At 46.4% G+C, this 15,250-nt stretch overlaps 1 protein-coding gene across 2 annotated transcripts; it reads left to right on the top strand.

Annotated features, from left to right (window-relative positions):
• Window positions 1–4,088: 4,088 nt before the first annotated feature.
• NABP1 (nucleic acid binding protein 1) lies at window positions 4,089–14,916 on the top strand. 2 transcript variants are annotated; one of them, XR_010743978.1, is made up of 7 exons: window positions 4,089–4,420; window positions 4,527–4,665; window positions 7,676–7,747; window positions 9,101–9,173; window positions 9,438–9,504; window positions 10,316–12,782; window positions 12,859–14,180. XR_010743978.1 is itself a non-coding variant. In XM_066322551.1 (6 exons), exons 1-6 carry the CDS (start codon window positions 4,330–4,332, stop codon window positions 10,501–10,503), a joined length of 630 nt encoding a protein of 209 aa, XP_066178648.1. In that variant the 5' UTR covers window positions 4,089–4,329; the 3' UTR covers window positions 10,504–14,916. The 2 variants fall into 2 exon arrangements, 1 of the variants encoding a protein (XP_066178648.1); XM_066322551.1 differs by having other exon boundaries at window positions 10,316–14,916.
• The last annotated feature ends 334 nt before the right edge of the window (window positions 14,917–15,250 follow it).

A 15,250-nucleotide genomic window follows, 5' to 3' on the forward strand; every position in this document is an offset into this window, starting at 1 on the left:
GCTGAAGTGTCATCAGTGTTACAAACCTGAACCTGTAGCTTAATTTAGGGGCTTGTCAGACATATGGTAATGGGCTGGTAAGGCTCGGTGAAAGGTGGCGTTTGCAGGCATCTGTACATTTTTAATCTCTATACAATAAAATATTACACATTAGCTTTTGCTCTTGCTGGCAGATTTCTTGTGGGAAGATCTACTTTGGGACTCCAGTAGCACTGAATACTGAGCAACTGACAGAAATAGGGAGTTTGGAGCAATGTCTCTGCTGGCGTAACTCCATTGCAGCCAGAGGGTGAAATCCCAGCCCTGTTGAGATGCACGGGACTTGTGCCAGGCTTCAGCTGCTGAGAACTCTTTCAGCAACTCAACCCTGATTTTGCTTTGGACTGAAACCTCCCTGTGGATCTCAGCCTAGAAACACTTGTATCTTTCACACAGAAGAAAAATGTTCTGCAGCAAGCAAATGAGCTTGGAAATGATTTAAACTTCATCAGTGGAACCCTTGCTGTAGACATTCACTGTGGGCTAAATTTGGGTTGTGTGGTAAGACACTGAGTGGCTCAGAGACACTCATCTCCCTCAGCAATGGAAGGGCTCCTGCTTTGGCTGCAGTCACAGTTTATTGGATGTGCTCCCTGTTACTCCTGTGAATGGCAGGAACAAAGTTTCGGTGCTCTCAGCATGACTCATTCATGCAGACAGTGCTCATCACCATTTTTTTAAGACAAAAAACCCTAGATATTGACAGTGTACCTCCCTCTTCTCTTTTCAGTGTATACTGCTGTCCTGGTGTCCTGGCTCCATTTCCAGGCCTATCCTATCCTTCCAGCTGGAAGCTCTTTAGGATGAAGACTTACCTGCATCAAAGTCCTTGGGCTCCTGTTTATGCAAGACTGACTACAGTCCCAGCAAGGTCAGAGAGCTGGTGCTTCCATTACCCATAGCTGTGACTTGATAACCTCACGGTTCTGAAGTCAAAAATGAAGTAGGAAAAAAGGTGCTGGAAAACCAAAATAATAATTCTGGTCTCTTTATACATTATAAAGAGGCACGATGAGGAAAACTGTTTTGCTTTGCAAGTCACCTTCACAGCAAACAGGAATCATTCAGTCACTGCTGGATAATACCAAGGGCACTCTCAGTGGCTGGCAATTGGAATGATTAAAAAAATATGAGCAAGATTTTAAGTGTCTCTTTGAGAAACAAACAGAGTGAAATTGTTCATCAGTGGTGGAATAGACACTGTAAACAATGTATTTAATGAATCTAGAAGGATTTTGTAAGGGAGCAGATGACCAGCTCTGTCTTTCCAGCACAGTCCCAGTCCTGTACAGGAGTAGTTTGTGACCTTGCCTTCCTATCCTACCCATCAAGCTTTTTGCGGCTGTGTGTGTTTTTGCATTTGAGAAAACAGGAAATATTTCACAGAATCAATGAAATTGGCTGGTGAGCTAGTGCAGGTTGCCAAGGATTGTGTCCAGCTGGGTTTTGAGTATCTCTATGGAGCGAGATTCCACCACCTTTCTGCACAGCTGACTTGTTTTTGAGCACTCTCAAAGAATAAAAAAGGGGAGTTTGTGTTCAAATACCAGGTGGAATCTGGTGTTTCATTTTGTGTCTCTTACCTTGTCAGTGAGAACTACTGAGAACAGCCTGCCTCACTCTTGTTTTCTGTGTTTGGGATGGACCTTCGCAGCACTTGCAGGTGATCTTCGAAAGCTGGCAACTTTTCTGGATGCTGTGATCTCAAGGGCCAGCTCACAAGCAGATCACTGAAAAGGTCAAAGTCTGCTCTTCAAAATCAGAGTTGTGGTGTTGCCTTTTGTGCCACTGTCCCCTCTCAGGATCCTTGAACTCCAGTGACTCACAGGAGTCTCACTGCACCAAATGCTGACCCACCTTCACGTTTCCAAGCAGTTCTTCCTTGATTCTGAGGTCCAGCAGAGCACCACCCTTGCTTATTAGTTCCTGGATCAGACACGCCAGGGAGCTGTCAGTGTGCTCTTGAACTTGCCTACATTGCTTGGGCCCCTCCCGCTGTGTTGTCATTTCTAGTTCAAACCTCGTCCTAGCAGCTTCAAAAGAAACCTTGGAATAAAAGAAATCCACCTCCCTCCATGCTCGCTGCTGGTCCCTGTGCTCCCTGCTGCAGGCCAGCTGCAGCATTTCCAGCTGTACTGGCTGCGAGGTGCCTTGGAGCCCACATCTGGTGTCCTCTGCACCTCTCCAGCTGCTCTGGAGCACCAGCACTTGCCTTCCTGGACAGATGTTCACCTGAAACCGTCTCACCAGTGACACACCACACAAGTACTCTTTGTGAAGTGTTTTAGTGTTTTCTGCTTTTCAGCTAACCGCACTTGTGACTTCCTTTCTGCTCAAGGCGTGCCACACCGTGAATAAACCTTCTTAACTGGTTGTTTTGGAGTTTTTTTTTTCCTTGAAAAATTGAAGGGTTCTCCTCAAATCTATTATGCTTAGCACTGAAAACACAGGATACATAATTATACTTTCCAAGGGCTCTAAATACATGTGGCAGACAAAAGGAAGAAATGAAGGCAGAAAAACCACCTATGGGTGTAAAAGTATTTTTGTCCAACCTTTCACAGAGACACTGTCACTCCTGGAGTTAGGTTTGAAATCCTTCCCAAGTGACTACATTAAAGCCATTCATGTACTGAAATGCAGTTGATGACTCTGAAAGTTTTAGTGCTACCATATTATAGATCGTATCAGGAGATAGGCCCCTGAGGGAGTCTGTCATTTCCCTCATCTGCAGTCACTGAAGGATTCAGGACAGAAGTGGATTAAGCTTTTCGGGGGCTTTAAGCAAACTCTCCTTTGAGATTGATTCCTGCAGGCAGTGTGTTTCATTCCGAGCCCTGAGTGGCACCCACCAAGGCTGCTCTGCTGCCTACACACAGATATTGCTCAAAATTCCTTGGGCCAGAGCTCCCTTGTGGCAGAACGTGCGGCCAGGCATTTCACAACTGCTGTCATCTATGGATTTCTGTTCACACAAATAGAAAGGGAAAGCCCAGCTAGCTAGGTTTGGCTCTGACAAAGAACAGCAGTGCACACATACTGCTCTGCGACCCTTCCAAAGGAGAGCAGAATTACAGGACATCTTTGAGCTGTTGTGTGTCATGGAGCTATTTCCTTGGGACTCGCCAGCCAAGGATGTCACAAGGCTTGTGGGGGCTTGTCCACCACCTCGATGGCTTCCTGCCTGGAGAAGCTGCCCTTCCCTCATTTTGTACACTCTGCCCGTAGCCGAGCTCAAGGGACTAACGCATCTCCTCAAGAAGCTGCTGGCAGAATTGAGATGCTTTGAAAACCTTTTTAGTGTTCATCAGGATTTAGGCTCGCATTTGAAGCACAGGAAGGCTCAAAGCAGGCCACTGCACAAAGCCCTGGTTTTCCCTACGGGCCACGAGCATTCGGTGCCAGGAGCAGAGCGATGTGGGTGTAGCCCGGCCAAGCCCTGAGGTGCCTGCAGCCCCGACAACGGCCTTTTCTGCTTGATGGAGAGCAACATCAAATCTCTCCCGGAAAAAAATACCCACAAACTAATTCACAAATCTTTTTTTTTTTTTTTTTTTTTTTTTCTTCCAGTGAAGGAGGGCGGAGCTGCCGGGAAATCGCCCTCCGGGAAACCTGTGACAAGGTTCCTCTCCGTGTTACAGCCGGGGCGTAAAATGGCGTGGAAGGGCAGCGAACCGCTCCCTTACTCCGCTGCGCCGCCCCAGCCGCTCTCGGGACGCCGGGGGCTGTTGGCCGGAGGGAGGTCAGTCGGCGGGCCGTGAGGGGAGGCACAAGGGCTGAGAGGAGGCACAAGGGCTGAGGGAAGCAGCGCCAGCTGACGAAGGACACCCGCCTCGGCAACGCCGACTGAGCAGCGGCAGCGCCCCGAGGAGGAGAAGATGGCGGTGGCAGCGTTGACCAATCAGCGCGCGGCGCCGGCTCGCGCCCGCCCGTTACCCAGTCCCGGCGCTCCGCGTGCCCCGGACGGTTCCATTCGCTGCCGTCGCCCCCTCCCGACGGCCGGCTTGGTGGCGTCCGGCCGGTATAAAGCGGAGCGCGGCGCACGTGTGCTCCTCAGTGCCGGCGGGAGAGGGAGGCGGGGTGGGATCTGTGCTGCTGGTGTCGGTGTGGAGAGGGAGCGGTGGGGGTCGGGCGTGCCGCACAGTCACCGCACAGCCCCTCGGTGCTCGTGTCCCCGTCCCCTGTGAGGGTCGCCGGTGCCCCCCTGCCCGGCCCCGCTCTGCTTCTGCTCCCCCGCGGGATGCGGGCTCGGCCCGCCCCGCTAGCCCTCAGCCCCGCGCCGGCCGCAGCATGAGCGCGGCGAGCGACACGTATTTCCTTATAAAAGACATAAAACCCGGACTGAAAAACTTAAATGTCATCTTTATTGTGCTGGAGATCGGTAAGTGGCGCCCGGCACGCCCCACCCCCGGGCCGCCCACGCGTGTCACGGCGGGCGGGGGGGCCGGCGGCGCCGTGCTCCCCCTGAGCCGCGCTTCTCCCCGCAGGGCGAGTCACCAAGACGAAGGACGGGCACGAGGTGAGGTCCTGCAAGGTGGCGGACAAGACGGGCAGCATCACCATCTGCGTGTGGGACGAGATCGGCGGCCTCATCCAGCCGGGAGACATCATCCGCCTGACCAAAGGGTGCGTACGGGGCCGGGCCGCGCAGCCCTTTGTCACCCGCGGGGCCCCTCCGGGGTCACGGGGGACACGGCCGCCGCCTCCCGCCCGCTCCCTGTAACCGAGCCAGCGCCCTAAGGTCACTTGACAAATTAAACCCACCTTTCCCAGGCCAGAACATGCCTAGCGTGAGTGCACAGCCTAGGAGGGGGTTTGGTTTGTGCTCAGGAGGCAGTGGTGAAGAGACTTGGGTTTGCTTTAAAAAGCTCCCTAGGAAAATACTTCTGGGGCACGGGGGGAATGCAACAGTCAGTCCTGGTCTGTAAATCAGGCAGGGGAACTCCAGAGCATGTTCTTATTTTCACAGCTAGGTCTTTACTCTGGCAGTCAGCTCCATAGTGAAAGGCGGAAACAGTTACATGTCACGCAGAAAAGTTGCTTTTCATTGGAATGATGTAACAAATGACAGGCAAAGGAGAACTGAATTTTTTTTTTTTCACTCTAAAAATTGATTCTGGGTCTACACTGTAGAATGTGTTAATTTGGTGAGGTGCAAATAGTTCCTCGGAGGTAATTTAATTAAAAAAAGAAACATACCCACCCCCCAAACTTATTGTGAGAAAGAATGTGAGAAAGTCAATCTGAAAATCCTTTTCCATGTCACTTAAATAGTCACTAGCAAAGTCACAGTAAGTTTCATTTGAGTTCTACATGCCAATTAGGTTACACTTTTAGAAATTCATTACACTGATCCTTTGGCTTATAGCACTCCAGGATCTGCAGTGTGTGTAAGGTCCTGTTAATTTGTTTTTATGAAAAAGTAGGTGAAAGGTGACTCAGGCTGCTAGCTGAGCTGCTTTTAAGTTGTTCATTTGAGTGTAATTCTCAGCTCTGGACTGAAATTGCATGACCCTTGCCACCAAAACTACAGCTGCTTCCTCCTATGCAAATGTCCTTTTACACGAAATGGGCTGACTCCTCAGCAGAGGTGGTTCTGGGGAAGGCTGCTTGCGTGGAGAGCACGTGGAGCACAGGGATGGGGAGAACTAAACCAGAGCTCTGGGCCAGCACAAAGCCCCGTGTGTAGATAACATTGAAACAAATTAAGAGTGATACTGTTCAGCAGCACTACTGTACTCCCTTCTGTGACTGGCTTACTGTAACTGCTCTGGTTTTTCTGTGCAACAAATGGGAGAATCATGGCATCCTTTAATGTAAAAAAACTGAGCTTGGCTTGTACGTATTAAATTTATGAGCTGACATCAGTCTTTCTGGTGGGTGGCAAAGTCATGCCTTCATTTACATGAGTTGCATGCTCCCTTAGGACTGGAGGGAGTGGAATGGCAAAAGCTAAATCCATTCTGGTTTGCCTCTCATCTTCGGAAAACTGGCCTCATGCTGGCATCCAGGGTTCTCCAAACACAGTTTTACATTTAAATAGAATCAGGTGTATGATGTTGCCATTGCCAGGCAGGTAAATTTCAGCTCTGTAGGCTAATCTGACTTCATAGTGCAGGATGCCCTCTGATACAAACAGAAAAGCTTCCGCAGGCACCACAAGTAAACATGCCTTTTTCCTCCCTTGCTGGATTTCAAGCTGCGGATGCATTCCTCTGCAAAAGCAGGCACTGTTGCTTACTGATGTCACTGGGTGGTGAACCCATTTACGGGAAGCTGTTGTACTTAATATTTCTAAATTTGAAATTAGTGCTGGAGTTTAGTGCTTTATGGCCAGCTCTTTCTGAGATAAGAACAAGTGCTTGCATATGTGGAATAACTTTGTGCTGGAGGTTGTTAGTCACACAATTTGCTGGGTGTTTTCCCAGTAAGTATGTGTTTGACTTACGTTTATTGTTTGGTATCTCTTTTCCTTTGTTTTCTGCTACAAGACTGCCTGTCTAGCTGGTTATTAAAGGTTAAGCAGTGAGGGAGTCTTTAAAGTGAATCTATGAAGTGAAGAACACTGATCCTTGTTCTGGATGGAAAGCTCCCAGGATAGTATCAGCAGTCAGAGTGCCTGTGCTTTCCTGCTGGTGCTGGAGTATGGAGCAGGTTATCACTGCCCTGGCAGTGCTGTCCCCTCCTGCCAGGGTGGCTCCTCCCTGGTGCCTCTTCAGGGCCCTGCGTGCGGCCGGATGTCTCCCAGTCTCAGCAGATAAGGCAAAGGGCAAGAGGAAGGTTTCTTATCTCTGTTCCAGAGAGTGTAAGGAAGTGGTGACTTGTCCAGAGCGGTGACTCCCATGAGTGCAATTGCTGAGGTTCCCTGTTCTGTGCTGGAAGACACATGTGTTCTTTTTAACTCCCTTGCACTGTGCCTGTGTCTCTGGTCTGCATTTTCTTCATTCTCTACACATACGTAGTGATGCCCCTCACTGGAGGGAACAATTACACAGAACGTTTTTTATGGCTCAAATTTCAGTGCTTGAAGTCAAGTGCCACCATAAAGAATAGAGTGCACTCACACTGTCTTTGTAAGGGAATGTTCCTGCAATCAAAAAATTATTTCAGTGTGTTTCTATAAATCATGTAGAGTTTGATGGCCAAACTTTGATGGCCTTTAAAAAATCCCACTCTGATAAGGGCCTATATTAAGAATGTAATCATACACATTGATCATACACATTCAGTAGCAGTAGCTGTTCTCCAGCAAGCAGAGGTGATTCTTCCTGGCTCCTGCTGAAAGCAGAACTGAGAGTTGTCACCAAATATAACACATACTGCTTCTGGCAAAATGCCTTTTCTCTGCAGGACAAGTCATAAGGGTTGCTCCAGTCAACAAAAGAGCATCCATTCTCAAAATAATTGGCTGCTTTCCTGGAATTGTCAAAGCAGTCTGCTGAGCTTCCGGTACCTTTTGCTAGAAGTAGTACATGGAGATCTATAAACCATTGGTGTTGGTGACATTGGGGTCCCTGGGAATTTTTTTAGTTTATGCTGGTGTGTACTACTTGTCAACTTCCTGGAAGATAGCATGCTTCCACTTCCTCTGTCAGCTCATTCACTGAGAAACTGCTTCACTTCTTTCTTTGGCTAGGTATGCGTCTCTGTGGAAAGGATGCCTGACACTTTACACGGGACGAGGAGGGGAGCTGCATAAAATTGGGGAGTAAGTATTGTGTGCTCATACTTCTCAGCAGAGTGTCATGGTAAGTATGAGACCTGGTAGCTCTCAGGAAATGGAGTTTAGGGCAGCAAAAGTGTGTTCTCAGTTGGTCATGGATGTCATGAGCTCTGACCCTCTCTGGACTGTAGGTTCTTTGAGGAAAATTAGCTTCCATCACTGGCACAGGTCTAGGAGGAGGAAATGTTGAAATGACGCGGGACTGGATCTGCATTGCTTACCTAGGCCTTATCTTGATTCACCACTTCATTTTGGTGGAAGCCTTTTGTACGTGTGTCATCCTTGAGGAACAGGCAATGCAGAGGAGGAAGAGCAAGGTCACTCCAGTGAATCATATCCAAGCAGAAGCAAGCCCCATTAAACCTGCTTTAAACTGCCCACAGACTGGGGCAACAGCTCCTGCCTAAGAACAAACATGAGTAACATAATTGAGCAATAGAAAAAATAGCAACATTTTTTAACCAGAAGAGTACTTCCACTGTTGCAGAAAGTGCTGTGGGAAACCTTGTAGTCATCAGGGAAGTGGGGCTCTGCAGTTGCCACATACATGGTTCAGAAATGCCCAATGTTCAGATGGATTTACACAAAAAAATCTATAGATTGTATTGTACAAAATCTGATGCTTCAGTAGTGTCACTCAGCTGACTTACTCTTCAGCAGGCTGGAGTGATGAGAGTCCTTATCTGGGTTGTGTCTCCCAGCAGCAGGTGGGAGCTCCACTTGTGTTAAACCATTGCAAGCAGTGTAACGATCCGGCTCTGTCTTCCTCTCTGCTGTAATTTCCATGTAGTGAGTTGATGGGCCTATTCTGCCATAGTCCCCTTGAGTGGAAAAGGATGCTTTGAATTTCATGGCCTGCTTTGGGCTCCTCTGTGCTATTATTGTTAATGGGGCACTCATTGTATGGGAGTGTGTGGGAGTGAGTTTTCTCTAGAGGTGTAATGCAATCTCTGTCTGGGAGCAGGCTGGGTGACTCAGTGCCTGAGGTGACCTTGTGAGTGGGTGCTGGACAAGATTGTGCAGCTGGAAGAGAGACAAAGGGAGCCCTTTCATCACCTTTTGTTTTATTTAGGCCAGTTTACCTCCTTGAGTAAATGAATACTTGCCTCTACTTGATTGAAATGCCCTCACCAGGAAGATGTGGCAGCCTCACCACAAGCCTATAAAGTGATCAAAGAGGCTTTTAATACCTGTGGATATTCTCTGAAGAGTGGGGTCTAGATTAATTATTTCTAGGTGATGGAATGTGTCAAGAACGTATGCTCTGCGAATTGTGGAGTTGAGAACTCTGTTAAAAAATGGCTTTATAACTTTCTAATAATCCTAATTTCTTCCCAGGTTCTGCATGGTGTACTCAGAAGTGCCAAACTACAGCGAACCCAACTCAGAACACGTCGGGCAGAACAAACTGGTATGTTAAACTTGTCTGAGGCTTCTGGCCTAAAGTGCTCTTTGTTCTGAATATTTCACACTAGGCTGTGATCAGAGGTGACTCTTCTGGAAAAATGGACTGAGTGATACATAGCTAAAAATGAACCAATAATTGGAGTAGCAAATAAATTCCATGTGGAGCCACTGTAAGAAAACAGGGGAAAAAATCAGCCCCTTTCTGTAAAATGGGGATTTTCTTTTCTCTGATCCATGTATTTTATTTTTTTTTTACCTTTCTCTCAAGGCACAGGGTGAACAGAATAATATTTCTGCATCAAGTGGTATGGGTACTTGTTCTTTTGGACCACTGGGTAAGTTTTTTTTTCAGTTTGTAAAAGTGAAAAAGTGAGAAACACTTAATGGGAATAGAAATTTATTTCAAGGGTTCTCCATTCTTGGGATAAAAAAGTGAACTATGCTCTAAAAAGTCATTCAGACTGGGGCCTGAACCTCAAGCATGTAAGCATGAACATTTTCTGAAACTGTTTTCAGGATTTCTTCTGTAGAAGAGGAGATTAGAATATTTGGGGTGCCTATATCACATAAGGGGTCTTGACTAATCTTGAATAGTCATGCTTTCGAAAAGTTTTGCAGCACTTGAAATTCTGCTTATTTAAACTTCCTGAGACATTGGCTTTAAAAAATTACTTCAGTCTTGCTAGACACCATGGCTTTCCTGCCTGGTTAGCTCCCTAAAACAGAAGTAGTGGTAATCTGAATTCCAATGTTTGACTTATCCAGATTATTTTGTGCTGTATTTAGACATAGAATCTTAAATATGAAAAGGCTTCAAGGCCTTGAGCAGGTATAAGCTGAGAGGGAACTTTGAGTTCTGGCCAGCCTACACAATGCCCATACTCAGTAGCTGGTGTTAAAAGGCTGTTATTGTCACCTTTCTTGCTTTTTATGAGAAAGGGGAGTAGGGATGGAGAGAAATTAGTTTGGGAGGGGAAAGAGAAGCTGTGATTTGGGGTCTTGCAGTGCCAGAGAGGCTTTTCCTTTTGGTCTTCAGGGTTTGGTGGTTACTGCAAACTCCATGTATTCCTTGTTAGTAAATTTATGTAAGGAATCAGTGATTTCAACCCATGGAAATCGTGATAACACTTTTTTCTGTCTCCTTAGGAAATGGTTTACAAACTGGACCTGAAGCAAGTGGATTTCCATTCATGTACAACCACGGCCACATTTATGCAGGTAGTGGGAGAGGCAATGGACGAGGACCTGTAAATCCAGCACCAGCCAATAGTGTTCAGCCTCTTCCCCCTGCTGTCAGTAATGGGAGGGACCCACGCAGGGCCTTTAAAAGATGACTATGCCAAATGTGGTTGTACAGCTTGCTTAAACTCTACACTCTACTTGAACACTTACTGCACTTTTATTTATAGTTGACTGTGAACCAGTTTGTCCTTTGGGTTTTTTTTTTTACCTTTTTGGTGTATGGAGCAAACTCGATGTGATCTATTTCTTGTTTTGCATCAGGGAAGCACAGTGAGGCTTCCCTGTACGTAAGGGGGGTAGGGGGAGAAGGTGGATATAAGGAAGTAAGGGTCACAGGTGCAAGTGTCTCAATTAAAACTCGGTGCCCTTTGCTAAACAGAAGAAAACTTCAGTTATATACATGTATTTCTGTTTCTTTTGGTCAGCCATGTAGCCTTAATAGGTCTACTCTGTCCTGTGCACGTGTGCGTTGACTTCCGTTAGGCATAATGGGAGCTCTTCTTATTGGAAGAGAAATGAAGGGGAAGAGCAAAAATGCTCTGGTGAGCTAGGTGTCCTGGGAATGGATGTGGCTTGTGAAAGCAATAAGTGTAAGGAAGTGGTGGTGCCAGACCTAGTGGTGTCTCTGGAATCAGAGAATGGATAGCTCGGATCAAAGCTGAAGGTGTGGTGAGTGTCTTGAAGCTTGATTCTGATTCCAGAGAGGTGTACACTACTTGAAAAATCCTTTCTAAACACCATTACCACTGTCGAGGAAAGCGACACTGATTTTTGCTTTGGATAGAAGCTTGGATATTTGTCCTTGCTTTGCATGAGATAGCAGAATAGGAGGATCTAAATTCAGACAGTGTTGGGGAATATGCTTTTTGTAGCCTTTCCTTGCATAAAAGCCCAAGGTTACTTTGCAGGAGCCTGAATTTCCAGGAGCGGACTGTTCTCAAATGCTGCATTACCCATCTCTTCAATGAGTCTGCCTACTCCTCCTTCCTTCCTTCACTTTTCCAAATAAATTATGTATTAGATGGAGCTGTATATGTGGATTGCAGAGGTACTGGCCAAGCACACAGCTGCACTTCTGATGCTGTTAAGCTTTCCTTCCTCTGTTTTATATGAAATATGAATTATCCCTTAAAGAGCCCCCTCCATATTCTGGGGATCAAATAGCTGGTTTTATTTCTGAGATCACAAATGCCTTGACTCTAGATGAAGAGTCCAGTGCCATATTTCATATCAGGTTCGAAAACAACTTGGAAACGGAGGTGTCATACTGGATTCATCTGTTTAACTCTTCTTAACTGACCTCTCAAATAAAACAAAATTGCACTAACCACATCAAAAACAAATCTAACTTTCTTTCTGTCAAGCCATAAAGACTTCATGACAAAAGGCTATTTCTGAATTGTGAGTTGTCTCTGTGGTTATTCATGCTATTTGAATCTACTGATGTGTTACTAATGTTTACAAGTTGTTTACATTTGATACTTTTTGCTTTTGGTACTCTATCATGATCTGCTGAAAAGTTGCTTCTAATTGGTGCAAGTTCCCTGCTTGGTGTGGAATACTGAACTTCTTTTGAAATGCAAGCATCAGCTACAGCCAGGTGCTGAAGGGAGGTTGAGAGCGACCTGTGTGCCCAGATACCCGAGGGCTGTTTGTCTCTGCTCTCCTAAAAGTGCTTTCCTGGTACTTCCAGGTGGAACCAGTGAAACTTGTTTTGGACACAAGAGGGTGGCATGCCTCAGGAGCTCCCCTCTGAGTGCTGCTGTGGAAGAATACTGCTCATTGGTGAAACAGCAGTCATTTCTGGGGAAATGGTATAAGGAGGTGACATGTAACTCAGGGACTTCAAATTGCTCACTGGTTTAAATAAATGTGATGTTTAGTCCAGATGCATGGACAGCCTCTTCTGTGGTCATGTGCAGTGAGGAGAAAGCCAAGAGGACTTCTAAACCCGGGAAATCTTTGATGTGTTCCAGAAGTACTTAAGATGTAAGTACGGTGGGAGAGCCATGCTGCCCAGTAGTAGCTGTAAAGTTAGCAAGTGAGGAGTGCAGGTGATGGTGGGGACTTGGTACACACTGGAGTATCTCCAGTGTGCATCTCAAGTCCTGGTGGTCTTAACTTCTGTGGCATAAAGAAATTAAAATCAAGGGCAACCTCATGTTAGTGTGTGTTGAATTGCCTGATGTTTGTAGCTTTACACATCTGAGCTTTTATTAAGCTGATGAACAAAATACTTGTTCACAAATTCCAAGTAAGAAGTGATATGCTTAATGCTAATAAGTGGCATAAGATTAACACCCTGCAGTCAAGTGGATGACTGATGTGCAGTCGGGAGGAAAAAAGCAAGACTGGTCTTCACCTTCTCAAGGTTAGTAGCATTCCTGCTTTCCTGTTTCTTATATGAAACTATTGCAGTTTATTAATAAATTTTTACTTCTTTGCAGGGGAAATCTGTGCCCTGAAATGGACATGGACTTAAATATAATTTTTCAAGGTCCTCTGATATTCCACTGAACCTGTGACAGAGTTGTTTTCCTCAGAGGTGTCAGTGTCAAGATAGTGAGCTCTCAGCTTGCAGAGGAATCTGGGAGCCTGCCTTACAGCTGTTGGGATCATCCCACCTCGGTTCACAGAGACACAGACACACATCTCTCTATGCAAACAAGCAGTTGTGAATTACTGTGACATGCTAAGGGCAGTTCATCAGTGCTCAGTGGTTAGGTGAGGGAGTCTACAGATGTCTTTATATTAATGGTTAGGCTGCACTTATGGTAGTCTCATTCTGAATCATACAGATTTCCACAGGATAAAAGGCACTGCAAAGTGTTCATGTGCCCAGACACAAACTGCACGGTCCTGAAGTGCTGCTGAGTAGTCCCCACACACTTGAATCACAAGATACCCTGTTCTCATCACCTGAAAACAGCTCCCCCTCTCCTACTTGCCCCAGCACAAGGACAGATGGCAGAGCAGCAGTGGAAAGAGTTCTGCTGAATTTCTGCTGCCATCTGTGGTTTTTTGTCCATCCTCTGCATGAGTCACCTTGATTTAAAAGTGGCAAAGCAGTCCTGTACAGTGAAATACTGTCATAACTTTTGAGACGGGAAAGTCATAACAGCCCATGTGCACAGTGAAAATAGGAAGGTGCTGTAAGAACAAATATAAATGCGAGACCTGAAATGTAACCTGCCTTCACAACTTGTTTAATTAGCTTTGGCCGTAACTTGAAACTGGCAGGTTGCAGTCCTGTGCTCTCCAAATAATGCTGCTCTCCAGCATCACAAATCCCAAGGAAGGGTGTTTGCACTGAGTGCTTCTGCAAAGCTGTGATGGGTGGTACAAAACGCCTTTTCTATCTCAGTGCAGTGTCTGCACAGACAACCCCCTTAGCAGCATTTGGAGGGCTGTCCAACATTTTCTCTGGACAGGGAGTGTTCAGGAGAAAGGTGCTGTTCCCTGAAACTCCTTGTTTTTCATAGACATTGAACCTTGTGTTTTGTAATGACTTTGCTGCTATGGCCATCTGTAGCTCATGTACATACTGCTAAAACACAGGATCTTTTCCCCACTATAAGGCAGTTTTCTTCAGAAGCTCCTGAGGTGCTTTTACAGGGCTAGGGATTAGTAAAAAGCAGTGGGGTTTGGAGTGTTTCTGGAGAAGTCTCCCGGGCTCCTTCATGCCCCGTGTGCTTTCACCTGCCGGGTTGTTCCCTTGCTTCTCAAATGCTTGTAGATTTGCCCAGTCAAACCTGCTCTTTGTCCTTAACCCCTGAGCCAAGCAGTTATTTGCACAGCGTGTGTGGTGTCCAGCGGTGCTTTCCCACGGGATCCCGGGAGGTGCCTTGCTGTCTCCCTGCAGCCCTTGCTGGCGGCTGCCTCAGGAGCTGCTCTCCGTTAATTTGGGGGATTGCCTCTCAGCCCAGCACCTGTGCATGCTCCTGAGGAGGCTGCAGGGCTGTGGCTGCCCCTTCCAGACCTGAGGAGCTCTATTTATGACCGCAGTGGAGCTCCTCTGACAGTGCAGTGCTGCAGGGTGAGCCTGGCCCTCCCCGCTGAGGAGCACAGGGGCCCCAGGCGTCCCAGGAATTCATTAAGAGATGCTCTTTCTGTCCAGCTTTCATCATCCTGCTGAGTCCTTTATTGCTTCCAGAGAATGTGAAATCGTTGTGGCCCTTTATGGGGATTTTGCTTTTTAATTTATTCTGTGATGGACATTTGTGTGTGTGTGTTTGTAACTAGGATGACATTAATCCTAAACAAGCTGTTGATTAAACTACTGGAGTTCAAAGGGATTAGGAAAAAAAAAGTTTGGAAGTGACTAAGGGGAACTCTTAAGGACTTCATTTAGGTTTTTAATTTCTCTAAGTTGATGGTTTTTAAGTTTTTTTGTCATAAAGAAAACAGTGCCGTTGTAAGAGCTTCATTGAAAACTGCCCTCCCACATCCCCAGCTGATAAAGATTATCTGGATTCGTACATGTCCTAGGAAGTAAGATTAGGGAAGGTATAAAACACCAGGATGTAGCTCAGAGAAAACGCTTGTGCTCTAAATGCAACTTCAGAGCTACATGTTTCTCTATTATACAAGTTTAAATGGGATGGTTTTGGCTGTGTAGAGTGGATTGTAGGGCTGGTTAGCTGCTCTGTGTTTAATAAATTTGCATATACAAGACAAAATCGGCTTTATACACCATCAACTGTGACTCCATGGGAGCACAGTTGTATGTTGGTGGTTGTGTCAGCAGAGCCCTCTACCAAGCTATCTTTGGGTTTGTGTCCAGAGGATGAAATGGCTTTGCAAAGTACTGGACCGCTGTTTGGGAAATTTGGAACCATG

This window comes from Sylvia atricapilla, chromosome 7 (genome assembly GCF_009819655.1).
Source record: "Sylvia atricapilla isolate bSylAtr1 chromosome 7, bSylAtr1.pri, whole genome shotgun sequence".
NCBI lineage: Eukaryota > Metazoa > Chordata > Aves > Passeriformes > Sylviidae > Sylvia > Sylvia atricapilla.